The 20,510-nt window shown below is 41.0% G+C and overlaps 1 protein-coding gene across 3 annotated transcripts in view; it reads right to left on the bottom strand.

Annotated features, from left to right (window-relative positions):
- Positions 1 to 20,510, bottom strand: part of kif14 (kinesin family member 14) — a 34,425-nt gene that overhangs the window by 1,330 nt on the left and 12,585 nt on the right. For 2 of the 3 annotated variants that reach the window (XM_056414801.1, XM_056414802.1), the window contains 20 exons: positions 19,547 to 19,665; positions 19,257 to 19,429; positions 15,817 to 15,964; positions 15,320 to 15,383; positions 15,037 to 15,221; positions 13,626 to 13,728; positions 13,287 to 13,450; positions 12,994 to 13,141; positions 12,571 to 12,717; positions 10,881 to 11,013; positions 9,330 to 9,423; positions 9,071 to 9,212; positions 8,452 to 8,558; positions 6,202 to 6,302; positions 5,670 to 5,906; positions 5,161 to 5,348; positions 4,706 to 4,858; positions 3,772 to 3,894; positions 3,536 to 3,610; positions 429 to 567 (listed from right to left, as the gene is read on the bottom strand). In XM_056414801.1, coding sequence (XP_056270776.1) covers positions 429 to 567; positions 3,536 to 3,610; positions 3,772 to 3,894; positions 4,706 to 4,858; positions 5,161 to 5,348; positions 5,670 to 5,906; positions 6,202 to 6,302; positions 8,452 to 8,558; positions 9,071 to 9,212; positions 9,330 to 9,423; positions 10,881 to 11,013; positions 12,571 to 12,717; positions 12,994 to 13,141; positions 13,287 to 13,450; positions 13,626 to 13,728; positions 15,037 to 15,221; positions 15,320 to 15,383; positions 15,817 to 15,964; positions 19,257 to 19,429; positions 19,547 to 19,665 — 2,743 coding nt within the window. Of the gene's footprint in view, positions 1 to 428; positions 568 to 3,535; positions 3,611 to 3,771; positions 3,895 to 4,705; positions 4,859 to 4,971; positions 5,066 to 5,160; positions 5,349 to 5,669; positions 5,907 to 6,201; positions 6,303 to 8,451; positions 8,559 to 9,070; positions 9,213 to 9,329; positions 9,424 to 10,880; positions 11,014 to 12,570; positions 12,718 to 12,993; positions 13,142 to 13,286; positions 13,451 to 13,625; positions 13,729 to 15,036; positions 15,222 to 15,319; positions 15,384 to 15,816; positions 15,965 to 19,256; positions 19,430 to 19,546; positions 19,666 to 20,510 lie in introns of those variants that run through there. The other variant, XR_008831746.1, reaches the window with a different exon arrangement.

Below are 20,510 nucleotides of genomic sequence, written 5' to 3'. Positions count from 1 at the left end.
AACTATTCCATAATATACAACTATACAAGATTTGATTGGCTGAGACACAGGCAAAGCTGTTGTAAAAACACCCAATGAACACACGTCTGTCACAGCACAAGAGTTCATTATACTGATGGACTGACAAAACATTGAATGACAATATTCAGTAGTTACCAAGTCAGTACAGAACTAATACAGTGATCCAATTAGTGACGTTTTACTCTTCAGCTTTTCCTGTACTGCAACTGGCCTTTTATAAAAACATCTTTATGAATTAAAATAGTGAAGGTGAAAAAGCAAGGACAATTGGCTTTAGCTCCTGACATACTGCTTCTTCTAGTGCTTTTGACCAATGGATGCATACTGATTCTGTACAATGCAAGTTACGTTGGATTAAGGTTTTAGCGTAACATCCAGGCTGTGTTTTTTTACGTCAGACGCTTCACCTCGCAGTGCAGTAGATAGACAGGAATGCAGCCGTCTAATGGCCTGGTTCAGCTGGAACAGTTTGGTTGCTGTTGTCCTCAATTTCTGCAAAAGGGAAGCTGGGGCCTCCTCCTTCTCCCCCACCTCCTTGTCTCTCTCCTGTTTTAAAAAACATGAATACACCCGAATAATTAATACAAGAGAGCAAATAAACAGGACAAAATGTAACGCAATTAAATCACCAAAACCACACACTGAAGCATACAAGAAAACACCATTGAACAACAATTCATTAAAAAATATATACTTACTCAATTGTTCACAACTGAGCTCAACTATTTTTTTAAAGAAAAATAACTCGTAGCCCTTTTGTCAATGAAAGCAGAATCTTTTTAGTTGGCAATTCAGAAACAGCACACCATGCATGCACGCACACGATGTCAATGACTAATTATGATGCTGAATTGACGGGGCTTCCATGGTAATGTGTTCATTTCAATGACAAAAACCTAATGGCCTCGTTCCCAGTTCACTACAGTATAGGAGAAAATAGAAAAAAGCTTCTTAAGTACTAAAAATAAAAAATCCTGTGTATAATTATCAAATGTAAGGTCTAACTAATTTTGTATCTCTACATTTTTGTTAAATAGAATGACATACAAGCATTCATAGAATTTCATGTTTAACTACTCTTTGAAAAGGCTACTTTTTCACCATTTATACCAACACCAGTATAACACCCTTTCTGAAGAGCTGCAAACTATAAAATATTTTTTTTACGATGCATTTACATCAGGGGTGTCCAAAGTTCGGCCCGCGAGCCAATGGTGGCCCGCGGTCAGATTTCATATGGCCCGCGACATCGGTCATATAATGTGTTATTTGTGGCCCGCCAGATCTGTCAGAATAAATAAATCATAAAAACTTGAAAGACGTAATTCCTCCTTTCTAATGTATCTGGCTCTGCTTCCGTGGCGTGAACCCTTCTCCAAACCTATTTGCCATGGCGACGGCAAAAAAAAGGAGAAACGTTGACAGTGAGGGCCGCCGCTTTCAGGAGCGGTGGGAATTACGAGTGTTTCCCATACCATGAGAACAGGGTGGGGGTCCGCCCCACTGACATGTTCTCTATAGCGCCAGATTACAACATAAGTAATGTCAGGTTGTTTTATTCAACTAAACGGTCGTATGTTATTGATCGTATCGACACAGCGGCATGTCATTTCTGTCTCTACGTGGCGGCATTCACACTTCTCCTGGCTCTCGGTATCCCGGCGGAGCTCCGCCCCCACGCGCACAGACAGGTGCGCACATACAGGTGAGCGCGCTCCAACCAGCCGGCAGAGAGCGTCCAATATGTCGCGGGAACAGCAAACCGACACCTCTGCGTTCCCACGGTGGTGAAGACAAGTCGTCTCAGAGTCGCTCTCTGCTCCGGGTTCAAGAGCAGAGACGAGGTGGGGCGCGAGGGGAAATGCAGATTCTTTTATTTCAAGACCTTGTTTGAGAACTTCACATATTACAAACTACACGGACATAAAACTAAGTCATTAATAAATAAAGAGCGAAATGCCTGTCGCCTACTTTCGTGTAAATGTGTACGTTACAGCGTTAACCGGTTACGCTGCGCATGCGCGACAGACTAGATTATTGGCGATTTGCCAGGTGTTACCTCTCAGCGTTCCAGCTGTTGCCCTTCAAAACAAGAGCTCAACATTGAGCTGTATTGAGAGTGGCCGTATCAAGCCTGCAACCCCGTTTTAAAAAGAGGTGAAGTGGAAAGCCCATTTTATCACACAGAGTAAAACGTGATGACTCAAACATATCTGCACTTTTTTTGTTTTTCAAACACTAACACTCAGTAAAACTCTTTATGCCCAAATTCTTGATCTTATTTGGTTTAATTTGTCACAGGTTGCACTTTATTGATATTATCTTGAAAAGGTATTCAGTGCAAAACAGGTTAATTGCAGCCACAATAAGCTAAATGTGAAGTGTGTTGAACGGTAACATATGTCATTAACAGTGAAAAACCTGTAGATGTGACAAACTATTGTTTCTGAAAAGATCTAGTAAAAGATAAGGGCAAAATTAATTAGTTTGTAAGTGTAATGATAACAGACCACTTTGCATTACTTATAACTCCTGTTTAAAATGTTCATTAAGCAACGTTATGTAACTCATAGAAATGTAAGGTATTCTATATACAGCGTTTTCATTGTTATCTGACTGAATGAAAGGCAGACTTGGTTCTATTATATGTGGTTACATTGTCATTTAAAAAATAAAAGTAATTGTGACAGTTAAAATACATTGTTGTCTATATTCATGTAACTTTTGTGGTTTAAAAAAATGTTTAAATGAACTATTGGCCCTCGGGCATCTTGACTTTATCACAATTGGCCCTCATTGCAAAAAGTTTGGACACCCCTGATTTACATCCATGATTATGCGCATGTGCTGGCCTGTGTCAAATTCCTTGGTCTAGTCTAAACTATAACTCAGGTTTATTTTACTACAATAACATTGTACGATAATAACATTGTGGATGGCAAAATGCCCCTGCACCTATATGCGTCAATGATTGGTTTAAACAAAAATAAAACTGCTACTTTGTGTGGCTAAGATAACGGCAAACAAGCCTGTTAGCTGTGACTGATGTCACTTCATTCAACACAATCATTACCTGAATGATCGCCAACGGGCAACTGCAGAGAGATAAGCCTTCAGAGCATTGAGCTTTACAGGAGCAATAAAGCCTGAGTGGCATCTTTAACATGGCTACTGTGTGTGTGGTTATTAATCTGCAACATTTAAGCTTGTGTCAGGATGTACCATGATTATAATCCTTTATATCTATCCTTTGAAGCTTGGCTGAGCATTAATTATGTATTAGAGCCACAACTGACAAATACGGGTGTTTTTTGTATTACAAATGCAGATAGCCCAAAGCCAATGCTATAAATCAAATTGTTATATTTTGGCAATCTTTCAAATTTGTATTTACGATTAAATTATAGTTTAGGTTGACAAGTCAATGATTACATTTGAGTTTTGGAAGAATTATGTCTCTCGCACTCCAGCGCCATTATGTCACCTTTCTCTGAAGTGTGCTGTTGAAACTCACCGTGATTTCGTAATGCATGTCGTTCTCTAGAGCGCGGGCTAAGTCAAGCACCTTAGATTGTAGGCTCTGCAGGACCTGTAAACAGAGATGGATTATCAATGATGACACATTATTTTAAGAATACTTATCTACAACTTTACGGAAATGTAATTATCAACAGAAAATCAAATGATATAACCATGACAAGTTAAAAAAAGGAATCCTTGAAACAAGCGACTCAGGTTATGATCTCTTACTCGGTTTCTGTGGTAGGCCAGCTGAGCCTCTCTCAGCATTTCTCTGGTGATGGAGAGGCTTTCCTCTAAAAGAGAGCAGATGCCCATGTTGGTCCCCCTCACCAGACACATGACAAATGTTTTCTGAAAAGATTAAATCATATAATAACATAAATCATATTGCTACTATTTTTAAGAACACTTCCCTAGTTCTCCATCAAAAGCTACAAGACACAATAAGTATATCCCTGATGGGAATATATAAAGTATATAAGTGTATACCAACTGATATTGAATGTTTGAGGCAGATACTAACATTGATAAAAAGATTACAAAAATTAATAGGATTAACGATAGGTCGGTCAATAGTGTTTTCGATATTTAAAAAATATTGACCAAGACATATTAGGCAGTACATTTTAAGGTAGCTGTAGCTCAGTGGGGTAAGGGGGTCGTCCTGCAACCCCAAGGTCGTCGGTTCGATCCCCGCTCTCCCCATTAGTTGCAAGTCTAAGTGACCATGAGCAAGTCACTGAACCCCTGGGCGCATCACTGCAGTCCACCCATCCTTAATAACTAAGAATGGGTTAAATGCAGAGAATACATTTCGTTGCCTGTGTACCTGTACTCTGGGCAATGACAATAGATTAAATCAAATCCAAATACTAAACCAAATAGGTAAAATAGAGTAAAAACACACACTAAATAGAGTAAAAACACACACTTTTAGCACTATATGCTGTGCACCTTTAACAGACTGAACATCTTCTTACTATTCATTCATAGCACATCTGCATTTGCACATCAACCATTATTCAGCTCCATAATTCCCCAACCCAAGCTAGCTTGCGCTGAGATCTACATATCTAATATTGCATTCTCAAGTATTGTGGAGTGGTTGCTTATGTACAGTGAATTTAGATGGTAGCTGCTGCGGTATTAATGGTGGTGTTACCTTGCCTGTGGCCTGGGCACCTCGCAGCATAGAATTCAGCGGCATTCCCGTCACCGCCGCCAGATGGCCAAGAGCAAGCAATGCTGCGTCCAGGCACTGGCTGCTCTTCCTCCGTGCCTCCGTCACCATCGACGTGATCTCAGATTCACAACCCTGGACGGGTAGAACATCCTCAATATCGGTCATCATCAGGTCAGCACAAAAAGGGAAATTGAGTGGTTGACGTTTTAGGAATATATAAATGTTCAAGGTTGATAATTATTTACCTCTTTGAGCTCAATCAATGGAAATGGCAAACAGCTCTGAGTTAAAAGATGTCAATTAATGCTGTACATTTATGATTAGCCTGTCCCAACTACCCTAAAAATAAAATAGTTTTCAGCTCAGATTTGCACTCATTAGTATACTGCAAATGCCTTTACAACATCAGTGTGGTAAATATATGTGATGTTTACCTGAATGAGCAGTTGGAAAAATCCTCCCATCTTCTTGACTTGGCTCTTAAGTTCCTCAGCGATGTTGTAGAGCTTGTCGGAGGAGGGTTTAACGCTGGCCAACCACTGCATGGTAATAAACACTGTACTCTCTACGGCTGTGGTGGCCTTGAACAGTTGAGTCTGGGCCACCAAGTTACACACAAACACTGCAGGAGAAAAAGCTTTGATGACTATTTTGTTCACCGACACATGAAATCAGAAAGAGAAAGAAAGTGATCCTGGGCTTTTTAGAATAGTCTTAGTTGGACAATTTATTTTTAAAAGATTATTACAACTGAATAAATGGGAGAATTGGCATAAAGTCAGAAAAGCATGAAGTATTTTGTAGTTTTTTTGTGCCACGTCAGATAGTTACATCGTAAAAAAAGTTATTTTTCACAGGGGTTAAAAAAATATGTATCAACTTTGACAACTAAAGGATTAAAGTTTGAAACTCATAAACAATTGAATTGCAGGTTGAATCTCACCATTCTCTTGGCTGTCATCATCTAGACTATTGTATATGTCAGATATGGTTTGGACCGCCACATTCATCAAGTGGAGATCAGAAGCCAGCCTGTCTGCCATGCTCTCATCTGTCCCACCCCCACCACAACCTCGCAGACGGGCCACTGACTGACCAATCAGCTCCTTGCAGATGCCAGGCATGGCAGAGTCTGTGCTGCTGGAATGTGTGGAGGGCGGTTTGGCCACACCCATCAACCCTGGGACAAAGACACCGACGAGTTAGGGTGTACAGGTATGACTTCACTAGACCTCATTCTTAGTCTGTCCCAAAATCAAGTGTAGCACCCGGCCATAAAACATCAGCATTGCATTTATTTCACCAACCTTCAATATGCCCAACGGTGTAGTATTTAACAAATAACTTGTAAGCTTTTGCCGTACAACTTTTAACTTCGAAACAACCACTTCTTTAAAAACTAAGTCTGGTGTGACAATGACTACTCAAACTATGTCAATCAGAAAACATTCAAGTCATTTTGTTCAGTGCCTTACCAGCAGACTGTGAAGAGCCGTTTTGGAGGCTCTGAATCGGATGGACCCGGATCTCATAGAGACGCCCTGAGATTCTCCTACTTTTCAACAAGCTCCTGCTCCTGATGCCAAACAAAGCAGAAGCAAATCACTAAGTTCCCTGCCAATATCATTTAGGATTATTCGGCATGGTGATGCTCTCATTCAGGATGACTCAGAGCGTCAGTGTATTTCACCTTTAAGACCACATCAAAATATTTTTTTACAACATTGCAGCTCAAGGTTTGTCTGCCAATACTTTTTAATGAACCACTGTTGAAGCCTGTTACTCTCCACGCAGCCTGTCATATTTTGGTGTGGATTTCCTGGATTTAACTGGAGCTCAGTGCAATATGTTTATGCTGAGATTGTAATGGGAGGGGATTGGTGATCGATAACATCTACCCACATTATACCTCTTCCTAAATTGGTGCGCTGCCATTGAGTGAACATCAGATAGTTTCAGTTTTTCCCAATGAGAATGTCCTCACCTGCTTTGTGCTACTGGCTCTATTACATAAATAAAGAGACATTGCTTGTTGTGTACTTTCCGAGCTCCAGGAGCAAACTTTAATGAATGTAGCTTGAAAAAGGTTAGGAAGGCGGAGTTAGTGTGGTCAGTGCTTCTATCTATGTCAGGACATGGTTAAATTATCAGATCTTCATCCTTATCTCCATATATACGAGTTAGGGATATAGTGTTAAAAGAAACATTGCAGTTCAGCAGCAAAAAAAATTTATTTTAAAGAGTACATTTTACATTGCTTTTGTTGACTTATATTCAACTATATTCAGCCAGGGAGAGACTGCAAAAGGCTGGAGCTGGGAACCCCCAGGATCTCTGAGCTGCCAAGAGGCAAACAAACTCGTGAAGCCTATGCTCAAATTGTACTGTGATGCAAACAGAAACATAATTCTGTAATGAATGTCCGCGTGGGCGGTTTTTGTTGGATGCTGTCGCCGACGACAACCCTGAGAGCAGGCCGTGTGTGCGTTAATATGAATGAAAGTGTTCCTCTTTACTCAGACCGACATGTGATGGAGAACTTCTTCAGGATCCAAAGGTTAGCTGGAGACATTTTAAAAGGTGTACGCTTGTATTTTTTTGTTTAAGTCGAAGAATAACTCAGTCATTGACATTTGGTATGTGTATTTAGTTTCTCTACCAAATGTAGCAAACTTGCCATTCAAATACAATACATCCTGGTACATGTAGGTGCAGCCTGCGCTGCTCTGCAGCAGGAAAAATAAACTCTGTCAACGCACTCAGGAATTTACTACATTTTAAATAAAAGAGTGGGGATTTTTTTCTTTACGATTATATGGCTTTAAGTGTGGAATAGGACCATTTACACATGAGCGTGGTGTTATTTTGAAAGGATGCGTGATTATCTCATGAAGAAACCTTTTCATTACTGAACAACCTAGAAGAGGGTAGGTCAGTAAAAAGCAAAGACAGTGTCCATAAGGATTAGGATTATGGTTTAATGGAGTCTGCATCTTGGACTGTACCATGTAACATTTGGCTGAGTCTGATGGTAGTTGAGGCACCACCAGGAGCACCATAAACATACTTGACAAGAATAACAACAATGTGAAAGGAAAATGTTGGGGGTTCTGCTTGCAACCCAAGTCTGTGCATTTAGGTTGTGGTTTGTAGAGTGAAAGACACAGGAACCCTTAGTGCCTTTTCTTTTTTGAACCCCTTGGCCTGCCTTCATGAAAATTAAATTAATAAACAGAGGAAAAATAATAAAGAAGAAAGATTCTGTGGGCAGAGACTTCTAGAGAGAAAACTGTGTTGAATGTCAAAAATAGGTGCCAGGTTATAATTCACATTGGTGGAAACTAGGAAGACTTTTGAAAAATAACCAACATCTTCCAAACAGTTTGACAAAAATTTGTTTCCATATTCCATCCACATCCCATTCTACTTTCCATATACAGTACACCTTCTTTGCCTGGCTGTGATTTCAGTAGAGCAAGAGGGCTGTGGATTTAACGCCCAAATATTCTATCCAAACCCTGGCAATGTAAACCAAATTAAGGTAGACACTCTCAAAGACAGTCCTGTACTTCCCTCAGGTGGTTTGAGGACATGCCTACTTACACATTTTAAGTAATAGAACAAGAATACTAATTAAGTCTGCAAAGTCAAATTTAAACGTGCAGGTAATGTCCTAGACGGAGGGATTGATGGATAGGGGGAAAGAGGAAGTGCTGGATAATTACCTTCGCCGTGAGAAGGAGGTGGTGGAAGCAGAGGAGGCCGATATATCTTGCTCCCACTCATCATTTGGGTCATAAAACACATCGTCATCTTTAGAGGTGGAATCCCCCTGCGGAGAGTAAACTATTGCTGAAATGCTCAGTCTCATTTACTGAACTTAATGAGTAAGGTACAGCAAAGTGAGTGAAGTATTACATCCATGATCATTCTGATTCTATACACAATAATACTGTCCAATATATTCCATCAAATCTTTCTATAAAGTCAATCCAGCCATATACTCTCTGCATCACTTATTCGATATGGATCAGAGGGAGCTTGGCTGAAAGACTAGTAAAAAACACCATCAAAGGCATTAAGACTACCAGCGCTAAAGCATTCACACCTAATGGCAATATGAAGTTTTCATTTCAGACGACAGGGGGCAGAGGGGAACCTTCTTGTAAGGGTTCTCACCACTGAATATCTGGGGCTCCCAGTTTATTTAACAATTTATTGTTTACTCTAATGTTCCTGAAAAAAATGTTTTTAATCCGTGGAAACAGTTTTCAGATGTTCTTCTTTACTCATTAACTCTAAAAACAGATGACTTCAAAAAGGCAGAACTGACATAAGGCAGACCTGATCGAGTTCCCTCATCACTGCAATGTTGTTTTGGAACTTGTTCAGGCTCCAGAAAGTAGAGATCCCGAGCTTTTTGTTTTGAACCCGCACCTGTAGCAGACCATCCTGCTCCAAGTTCTCATTTTTAGAGCTTTCGTGTCTACAACAGAAAAGAGTCAAATCGTAACGATGATACCTGCTTATGACATCTTAACAGGTATTCTTGATGGGTTTGTAACCTGTCTAATAAATCATATCATGTATAAACTTTTCATACCTGCTGAAGACTGTGCTTTTTTTCAGTTTAGCACTGATCTTATTAGCTTCCTCAATCATCAAGGACAACTTCATGGCATCCCACTGTGGAGAGACTGAATCACAGAAATGAAACATTAACTTCACCAAAAACCAACAGTCCAAAAGCATCTGGCTGAGATGATACGTCTTAATTCCCATCACCTAACAAGATATCACTAAATTAGATATGTTCTATGGCCTCTGTGCTCCTATTAAACCAGGAGTTCTCAAACTGTGGGTCGCGACCCTCAAGTGGGTCGCTGAGGTATTATAGGTGGGGTGCGGAGAACTGCATATTCCAAAAGTACGTGTAAATATTTACGTTACGTTTAAAGGTTAAGCTTACGCATGCGCAATCGCAACGTCCGAGATCCTGCGACATTACACCCAACTCACGTAAATAAGCCACGGGAGTTCTTTCTGAGGAAACTTGCTGAATACCGCATGTAAGCAAATCAGTTTGTAAAAGTGGCATCAGCTGATGAGCTCTTAAGGCTTCTGAACAGTTACCTGACAGAACACAGGCTGAGATGGGAGAGGTGTGTGTGTTTCAGCACAGATGGTAGGAGACCATGGCAGGAAAAGGAATACAGGCGCTGATCAAGGGCGTCTCCCAATATGCAATGGACACATTGTGTCATACACAGAGAAGCGCTAGCAGCAAGACAGATGTGCCGTAAACTACACTATCAGCGTCGTCAATTTCATAAAAACAAGGTCCCTGAAAGCACCACTGTTTTCACTCTGTGCGGAAAGCTTCAGCTGTTTCACATGAAGCTCGGTGGCTCACACGAGAAAACATGTTGTGACATTAAACAACCGTCATATGCATGACATATGTCATGCAAGACAATACAACTGAAATTGTAGACATATTATCCATACACATATTATTCTACAAAGAAGAGGTGGACTCCTTTATTTTATCTTTAATATACTTTTTGGAGTCAAATGTATGGATTCGGTTATAATTATTAAGTTTGCTGATAAATAATTTCTGATGAAATTGGCCTATCTCAGTGACATATTTAGAAGGTGAATGAATTAAATGTTCATCTTCAAGGTAGAGAGCAGCAGCTTCCTCAGCTGCAGACCAGATCAGGTTTCACTTAAGATGAGATGTGGGTCAGGAGACTTGATCAATGAAATATTGATTCCTTTGAGAATCTCAGTGAATTTGAACTAATACAACTTAATAGCTCACACATATCAGCACTAATTTTGTTTTGCACATTATTGTTTTGAAAAGATAGTTAGTGTAAAACTCTGGCAAATATTTGAACTTTTTTAGTTTAGTTTTTTACAGGTTGCATTTTTCTTCCGCCGAAGTGGGTCATGACAGAAAAAGTTTGAGAACCACTGTATTCAACTGTCTAGTGTTTATACTGAGTTCTGGCAACTATTTCTTCTCTGTCTCCGGGTTAAAACAACAAACCCACCCTTCTGGAACTGGACTTACTGTATATGGTGTGAACTGTCAGTGTGGGTCCTAGATCTAATATGTGCTCAGTAGTGACTTGAAAGCTCTCACCATTTTGGAGAGTGTGGTTTTCCCTGAAGGCTCTTTTCTTCTGCATCTCTTCAAGCTCTTTGCCGATCTTTCTCTTCTCTGCCTCCAGGGCGTCAACAATCTTCGCTTGACATACACGGTGTTCCTCCATCGCCTGAAGTGAATCATTGTAACATACACAATATTAAAACCCACCAGGCCAAGATATTAAGCCGATATAAGTCAAGCGCCAACGACTCAAAACAAATCCCTAAAAGCCCATCAGTTAAACATAAAACTTGGTGTCAGTATATTTCTTTAAGCTTCTGAAGCTTTTTTTAGATCACCAGAAATCATGAGAATGAGCAAATTATGTAATTTACAGTTAGAGGAATAATCCAGGTTTCCACTAGACAGATTTCTGAAAGGGGAAAATGCTGAGAACTACTGAAATAAAATGTCAACCTGTTTGTATCAGATGTGCAGTTTTACCAACCACTACTTTGTATCACTCACTGTAGATTAAGTTTTCTGAATGTAACAGTCTATTTAAGGCATGGGTCGGGAACCTATGGCTCGCGAGCCATATATGGCTCTTCCGGTGACGGCATATGGCTCCCAGACAATTTTGAGTTGAAAAAAAAATAATCTCCGCCTGCCCCACTGTAATTTTCTCTATCGCGCCAGATTACAGAGAAGTAATTTAAGGTCCCTTTTCTTAAAGACATCTTTCTTCTTTTATTAAAGCCCCACTATGTAACTTTTGGACCTTAAAATAACAGCTTGAAAAAAATTGTGCCGCTACAATGACTTTTAATATGACGATTTGCGTCTCCGCTATTGCCATCGGGGGTCTGTGGGGAAATAACTCCGCTATGTAAGATTCTGGAGCCGCCCGGTACATCCGGCGGATGTACTCGACCTGCTTTCTGGCAGTGATTACGCAATGTCATAAAGTGCCACTCCACGCTCGCAGCTCCAGTATAAGGGTAGCTTTTTTATGTAGCTTTTTGGTGTTGTCAACAATATTGTATTCGATCACACGTACTCCACATTTGCAGTCCCCCAAAACAAAAGGAAATGACTGCACGCGCACACCCCCCACCCCGCCCCCCAAAAAGCCGGCAAACGACAAACAGCTGATCGACCAGGCAGAGACGTGGCGAGGCGCCGCGTTCAATCCCCGCGCTCCTTCACCCTAGTCCGGTCGGTGCTGGGCCAGTTCAGTGTTCCTGCGCAGTCTTCTATTAGTGATCCCGCCCGTTGGTATGAATCCAAAATAGAAACTGTCGCCGGATTGTTGCCGTTCTGAGTCCGCTCAACAAGTCCGCCGTCGGTCAGCGCGCTCCAAACAAAAAAAAACTCGCGTCACCTCCCCCTCGTCACCTTTTATAACCCGTGACACGTACAAATAATAATAATAATAATATTATAATACAGGACAACACATGATCCCAACTCAATACAAGTGTATGCGAGGCTGCATCTATCGTCACTGGGTATTTACGACACTGAAATCGATACCTAAATACCTAAAAACCTGAAGGGGGCGCCAAAAGTGAAAAACTACATAGTGGGGCTTTAAATTAAACAGCTGTGTGTTATTGATCATCTCTACACAACAGCATGTCATTTCTGTCTCTACGTGTCGCGTTAACACTTCTCGGCTCGCCGTCTCGCGCGCCGCGGGAAAAAATAATAATAATTCCCACGCATTGTTCTGATTCCTGACCTGGGCCTCCATGTGCAGACGGAAACGTTTCTTGTGGGTGTCCACCTTCTGCTTCAGCTCCAGATTGGCATTCTTTAGATCTGCCATCTGGCTGGCCACCCTCTGCTGGTCCAACTCCTGTTCATGCTTCCGCTCAGTCTCCTCAATCTAAATAATCATGTTTTGGCACAATTAAGTATTGGTTGCAGCAATTGGTGGTGTGTAAGGATAGATTATACATGACAAGAGCTATTTGGTTGTTCTGCAATATAGAAGTACACAAGGTTTAAGACAAAACACTTATTTGGTCAAATTGACTTCTAATAACTTTAACACAGAACAGTTCAAAATTACAGCAGGTCACCATACAAACGATGCAGTACAAGTGGAAAGTAGAATGTTACATCTGCTCAGTAGAAAACAAGAAGGGAAAGTTGTGTGTACCAGCTCTCTCTCCATGGCTCTGATCCTGTCCTCATAAATCAGCCTCTGGTCAGATAGCTCTTTCTGGGCCATCTCTTTCGCCACTTGAATTCCCTGCATCATCTCCTCTTTTGCCTTCAAATGGGCTTCTTCAATTTCTGCCTCCAGCCTGGGAGACACAAAGACGACTTAAGGGGAGTTCTGATTTAGATTGCATTAGTCTCAACAAATAGTTTGTCCAGAAAACACTTATAAAAAGACCAGGATAGCTTGTGTAATAGAATTGTGGCCTTCTTCTGGTCTATTGCACTTACTGAGCTCTTTGAGCCGCGAGGAGCTCATTTTTGGCAAATTCAAAGTCTTTGTGGCCTTCGCCTGCACCCGCGCCTGTCCAACATGACACCCGCTTCCCAGACTGCACCTCTGCTGGATGGTTGAAGCGGAAGTAGTGGTCTCCACCAAGAATCACCCTGTCGCCCTAGAAACCAAAAACCGAGATGAGCAGAGTTCAATTCATTAATAACATGGAAAACAGGTTTATCCTATTTCATTTAACTGGCAAGTTTAGATTAGAGTAAAGTATAAAGAAGCAAAAGAAAAGTCATTGTAGAAATCTTACTATAAGTTATTCCTTAGTATAATGATTTACTTACATGCTGCAGGACAGTGGTTTCAGATATGAGGTATCCATTAAGAAACGTCTTGGCATTGTCTGTGGGAGTGATGCTGACAGTGCCCTGGATGTTGATTATTACACTAAAACAAAATATAGAAATGTTCATGTTGAATGCATGCTGTAGTTTAAAAAACAAGATAGGTGATAGCTAAATTAGGAATATGGCTTTATGAATGAGAAGAAGAAAAATATGATAAATTATGATTCATAAAATAAATGTCAAAGTTACTGTACACTGCAAGTATTAAAACAAATATCATTGCAGTGGCACACTTCTGTTATATTATATATAAGCCCCCCCTCCACACACACACACACACACACACAAGACTGCAAACAGACCACATACTATTTACATAAAATATATACCATTTACATAAAATACAACCCGGCCAGAAAGATTCATGTAAAAACGTAAAAAGAATATGAAGGTTTTTCAAAGTGCAGAAAGTCACTGGCCATCAACCGTAAACCTCCTGGCAAAATTGTCTTCTAACAGTGGGCAGTGGAGGGACTGCGAGTTGTGCTTGCTGGCAGATTCTTGTATATCTTGGGGCAATAGTCAGTGCGTTTACATGCAATCGAATTATTGGCTTAGTCGGACTGAAATCGAATTATCCGTTTCATGTAAACACCTTAGTCGGACTATGTGCGGTCCGACTTCGGTCCGATTAACACCCCTGGATAGCTCGGTCCGATCCAGTTGATAATTCGACTCTCGCGGCATGTAACTCTGAATTCGATTCGGAACTGGACTTTGCGTCTTTGCGCATGCTCGAGATCCCGCCGCCCTCCTCCCTCCCTCCCTCCCTCCCATGTCGTGACCCGGAAGTCGAAAGAGACGATAAATTAAATTCTTCGTGTACCTTCGGCGACGGCGTCTTCTCTCCGTTATCAACTCAGCCAATAGCGCCATTTGCATTCGCTGTACTCCTATTAACACCATGGAAGAATAGTAGAGGGATGTAGCTTCACCTCGCTCTCTGTTCGCCATCTTTCTCGAAATGTTGTTGTTGGTGGTGGTGAAGAGGTCAAGCGGAAATGGCTGTATCACCACGAGTTGTAATGAAAACAGCGCCGCCTATCGTATCGGATATGACATGCTTTCGGCCAATGATTCGAATTACTCACTGCCATGTATATTGGGATAACAGCTGATCCCCCAAAAGATAGCATAGTCCGACTAAAGCAAGATTCGAATTATACCATCATGTAAACGCACTGAGTGACACTATTGTCCAAGCTATTGTAGCCGTCACCCTAAATTATTATTATTAGTATTTATTTTTTTACTTAAACTTTGGTCTAAACTAAAACCCATGGTGTTCCTTTTGGAACTCTGTAATTTTCAAACCACAACAGTATTTTTGTACTATTTATTTTTTTACCAGTGTTGGTCAGCGATTAGGGTTCCTGACAGCTGGATGTCATGCCTGGACTCAGACTTGAGTTTGCCCACTGTGGTTTGACCCTCTTTGATCATGTAGAGAAGCATCTCAGACAGCTGAGGATCCTCGTTCAGATTCACCAGGTTAGGAAGACGATTGTCTACTTTAAATGTTACACCTAATTTCTGAAAACAACGAGAACATTTATTCTTAATGTACAATAGGAAAGTTTACTAAAAAAAAAAAAATAGAATGAAAATAAATATCAGCTTCATAAAAATACCTGCAATTCTTTGGTCTCTTCACATTTGCGTATTTCAGCCTGCTCCAGTTTCTCTCTCCATGCCCTGCCAGAAAATAAGATAAACAAGAAATGAAATCACCTCAGATCAAATGTTGCCATGATCGTATCACCCTTTTCAATAACTTATAAACCTTTTCCCTAAATGAAGTTTAAATTTAAGGTATTTAATGAGGCTTTTTTCACCTATACAGAATAACAAGTAAGAATGTAATCTCACATTTTAAACTGTTGATGTATAAATATTTGCAACACTGTGCAAGAGGAGAAAAAACTAAACAGTATGAAAACAAAGCAAATTCAGAAACAAATTTAACAAAGATAAATGCAGAAGCACTTTGCTACGAGGTTCTCTAAACTATGGAAATCTGCAACAGATTTACTTTGATCTCCTCAAAAAGGAGACACCTTATATCTGGGTCCGTTGAGTCATATAAATTAAATACAAAAGTTGTAATAAGTATTGCAGTAATACTGACCGGTTGGCCTCAACCATTTCTTTCTCTTGCTGACAGAGTTTGTTCCTGAGGCCAATGATCTCCTGCTGGAACAACTTGACCCTCTCTGGTTGGATGCCCTGGGAGCTCATCTGGGCTGATCGTAGCTTCTCCACCTCCGCCTTCAGCTCTGAAAACACACAAAGTTTCAAGAAGGAAACATGACAAACTGTTTAGAGCAAATAAACACATAAATCATTACCAGTCAATGTGAATTTCAAGGGAGTGACATAAAAGTCCTGAAAGTGTTTGAGGATGCGACTTTAACAGGGGCTACAGATAAAAGCAGATTTCGTCAGTGAAGAGCCAAACAATTTTACTTGTTGAAGACAATGGCCTGATTTATAACGTTTGAGTTATATAAACTAATGCACACTGATAGAAGTTGTGAGAGAAGTAAATCCACAGCAAGAGCTCCCCTTAGTGCTAAAAATGTCAAACAGCAGCACAACCATCATATTAAAGAAAAATACTTGTATGACATGTGCATAAATAAGGCCTGGAGGCAAGGTTGGGGTCAGGCCTAAAATGAACTGGAGAGTGCCTAAGCCGGTGATGGACAGATAGGCAGGTGAGGGTGAGAGAAGGAGATCAAGAGCAAGATACAGATACAGAAATATAGACATTTACATATAAAGAAAGAGAAACAAATAGAAGCTGATGAATTATTATTATTCATACATTTCTGTCATATTCATTAAATGTGTTGTAACTCTGTAACGCTGTTCATCTGTACACATGACATGTATTGCTTCTGTCCATATGGGGCGAGGGATCCTGCTCTGTTGCGCTCCAGAAGGCTTCTTCCATTTTTCCCCTGTGAAAGGGTTTTTTCTATTCTTTGGGGGAGTTTTTGCTGATCCGATGTGAGGTCCTGGGACAGGGACGTCGTATGTGTACAGCTTGTAAAGGCCTCCGAGGCAAATTTGTAATTTGTGATTTTGGGCTATACAAAATAAACTGAATTGAATTGAAACTGAATGAAGAAGTAGCTAATGGAGAAAATTATGTACTGTGGGGTTTAAAACAAAATGATGTACTGCGGGGTTCTTCCGGTGGACAAACACTGTTCTCACCGGTGATGCCAGGATGGTAACAACACTGCTCAGGGTAGAAAGACCACCCTTGGAATAAGGACATACAGGTGCGGTTTGTGTGAAATGGCAAATGCTCAGGTTCACGAAGAAAAGAATAATGAACTGCTGTATATACATGAGCATAGTGTTAATATTTATCTGAATTATTGAATTGGACTGTCATGTCCAGGTTCTTCAAACCTCAGAATAGACAGCACGTAGCAGCTGAAGTATGTGCCGATAAGTATTATGTCTGCCTCTCGAAGGTTAGCTACTCCGCCTCACCCAAAGCAACACACACACACAGCATGTTGTTACAATGAGAGAGGGGGACGAGGGCCCCCCTCCTGTGAGAAAGAAGCAGACGAGCAGATCCGAGGTCAGGACGACGTCACGGAATATGGGTGCTTGAAGAGCCGGACTTGTTTTGGGAAAGGCTGAGTCGTTTTGGGTTTTGACCTGTGCTGACTGAAAAGGACTCCGGCTGTGATTGCAATCGCATCAAGATTGTATTTTACCAGTGGCGGGCCGTCAGGGCCAGCAAGGCCTTCTCTGCTGGCCTAAACATCATCAGAATATATATATTTTTTTAAATAAATGTTCCCACAAATATGTATTCAATGATTCCCCAAAGTAAGAGTTACACTCTTCATTTCATAGCTTTCCTCTTGGTTGCACTGCTGCCAGCCCCAGGTTGAGATTTGGAGGGCTGGTCTTTATGTTAGATCTTTTATCCAATCATATTCAGTCATCGTGTGTTGCCAGGGGGCTAAAATCTGCCCTTAGGCCTTCAGAATCAACATTGCGGACGCTGGTAGCTTCAAGTGAATGGGAATGACAATGTTGTGTCAACCAATCAGCTTTAGAGTTGGCTCCTCTAGGCCTTCTAGCAGGCCCCGGAACCGGCACAGGAGCAGCTAGCAGGCGTCGTGCTGCACGTCTTTTGATTGGATTACCAATATTGAGAGGCGGGTCCTATGGGCAGGTATATGCAAAACCTCAGAACTAGGAAACTGAGTTTGATAAAGGAATTAATTCGCGGACTACAAAGCTGTTTTTTCAACCCACAATGGCGGAAGGAGGAGAAGATGTCGATTTGGTCGAGCATATACTTTTAACGCCTTTCTCAAGATGAACTTTTGCTACTGGACAGACTCGGCTTTCAGCATTAGCCTCCATGTCGATAGAAAAGGACTTATTAGTGGAACTAAAACGCACAGATAGACTGTACAATAGAGTCATTGAAGTCTTCTTGAGGAAAGAAAGAAGGATGGATTTTGTGTTCAAATAATCAGTCTTTGGTGAGTAGGCATACAATGCATTCTATTTTTTATTAAATGTGTATGTATGTTTGGCACAAAATAAAATGGCAAATAGCCTATGTTGCAAATTATTTGTTTTCTTTCTTTTATTTTCAGTGAATAGTTATGTGTCTTTATCATCACGGTGAAACTGCTTTGGGTGCGACAATGCCCTGTTTAGTGAACAAACTAGTGCAATTGACTTTTTTTCTTCTTTTTCTCTGTCCCGATGCGCGCATTCTGCAGCGCGCGAGACGGAGAGCCGAGAGAAATGACATGCTGTTGTGTAGATACGATCAACATCAGACGGCTGTTTAGTTTAATAAATGAACAAAGACGTGCTATAGAGAAAATGACGGGGGCGGGCCAATTTTTTTTAATGTCATGTGATCTACCAATACTACGCCGCGATCGACCAGTAGGTCGCGATCGACGTATTGAGCAGCCCTGGTCTAGAGCCATGGCATCATAATGATAGTAATAAGAGGTGGATTAATTCGGGTGGGACTGTGTAGGACCTCACTGAAGGCCCAGGCCCCAGGCCCACGGCCCGCCACTGTATTTTACATGTGTGATCAGAGAATAAATCCTCCCGTTGGAAAGGAGAACGAGAGAAGGTCGTTGGCTGAATTATTACTTTACCAGACATCCAATTTTGGAAATACGTTACAAAAACTCTTCAAGATCTAATTGGTTTTCTCAAGACAGGAAGGTGTTTAGTCCTGCTGCTTCGCTTTCCCCTCAGTTGACGTTACGGAGGCCACATTTTTATTTATAGTCAACAGTGTCCAAGGAGTCACCTCTGCCACATCTTCAGTATTCAGGGGAATACTGTAAAATCAGGGTTGTACCATAAGGTTTGAAAATGTACTGATAAAAAATAATAAAACAAGCAATTACTACTATCTGGGTTAAGATAAATAAACTGTCTGTATAAAAAAAACAGGTTTAAAAAGCTTATTGCATTTATTACAAAATAAAAAAAGATCAGAGCTCAATTAAGCCCAATTGAGATTTTTGAATATGGATATTTTGAGTGACTGACCTCTTATGAGCTTGGCGCTGGTATCCTCATTAACTTTCGCCACGTTAATGATCGTGCGGGCCTGCTTGGCGTAGCGCAGAGTACTGAGGCTTTCTTCCACATTGCTGCCAGCTGGGCTCAGTGTGGCGATCATGGCTGTCTTGGAGTTACCACCCAGGCTCTCTTTCAACAGCCTGCGGAAGAAGGAAAATGGAACTGGTCAGGAGCATCCTCCTAATTTAGATATGAGATATGCTATACTACTATAGTTGGAGCAAATGTTTAAAAATGCATGCACTCTGATCACTCACCATGTCAGGACTGACTCTCTGTACGGTGTGAAGACCTTCTTCCTTGTCAGTGCTTGTTCAGACAGGGCAGAGATGACCTTTCCCAGGGTAAGCAAGGATTTGTTGATGCTAGCACCCTCCTACAATGACAGTCAAATTGGCATTTCTTGTTTTGAAGTGTATGCTGTCTGCAAGGTAAGTCGATGAACAAATATTGAGCAAATGGGTCTGAATACAACCAAATCTCTTCTAAAGCCCAAATTGATACATTTAGTGATTTTTATTGATTCATGCAGCCATATTTTATTATTATTTAGGTTTAAAAATGTCAGAATAAAATTCACAAATTGCAGGATCCAAAGTGAATAATAATGATGAAAAAAATATATATATTAAAGCTGCGAGCTGCGATGAACGAGTCCTCGCTCATCTGCGCCGGTCGTGGGCACCGGCGGGACGCTGGTCCGCTCGGCCGAGGACGCAGGCACGCCGGTCTGACGTTTTGCAGTTTGTCACCTAACGCTGTATTTATTTCGCCAGTAAGTAGCGGTTTGACTAAGAGTGCAGTTAGGCTTGTCGATAAACTCAGGCCGTGACTTGTAACGAGCACGACAAGTTTGGGGCAGATTCGATCCAGTCTAGTTTAGCCACTAAGTGGCGCTTTAATTACGTGAACATATTCATGCATCATGTGTCCCTACGTGAAGTGTAGACCACGTCATGTAAATTAAATGTTTTTTAAAAAATGATGAAAAAAAGCTGACACGGATCTCTGGGTGTCCAGTCAAACACTTATCCTGCTGAGCGACAGATCTGGTATTATTATTACAGGCAGCCGTAGGGGGTGACATTCTTTTGGGCAGGACAAGTTTGGGGCGGATTGAGAAAGTCAAGTTGAGCCAGTCGGTGGCGCTTTGACTCTGAACATATTCATGCATCATGTGTCTCTACGTGAAGTGTAGACCACGTCATGTAAATTAAGTGT

The sequence above is a fragment of the Pseudoliparis swirei genome, chromosome 5 (assembly GCF_029220125.1).
Source record: "Pseudoliparis swirei isolate HS2019 ecotype Mariana Trench chromosome 5, NWPU_hadal_v1, whole genome shotgun sequence".
Lineage (NCBI taxonomy): Eukaryota > Metazoa > Chordata > Actinopteri > Perciformes > Liparidae > Pseudoliparis > Pseudoliparis swirei.
The sequence above is the reverse complement of the archived record's forward strand: the minus strand, read 5'-3'. Positions and strand labels throughout refer to the sequence as shown.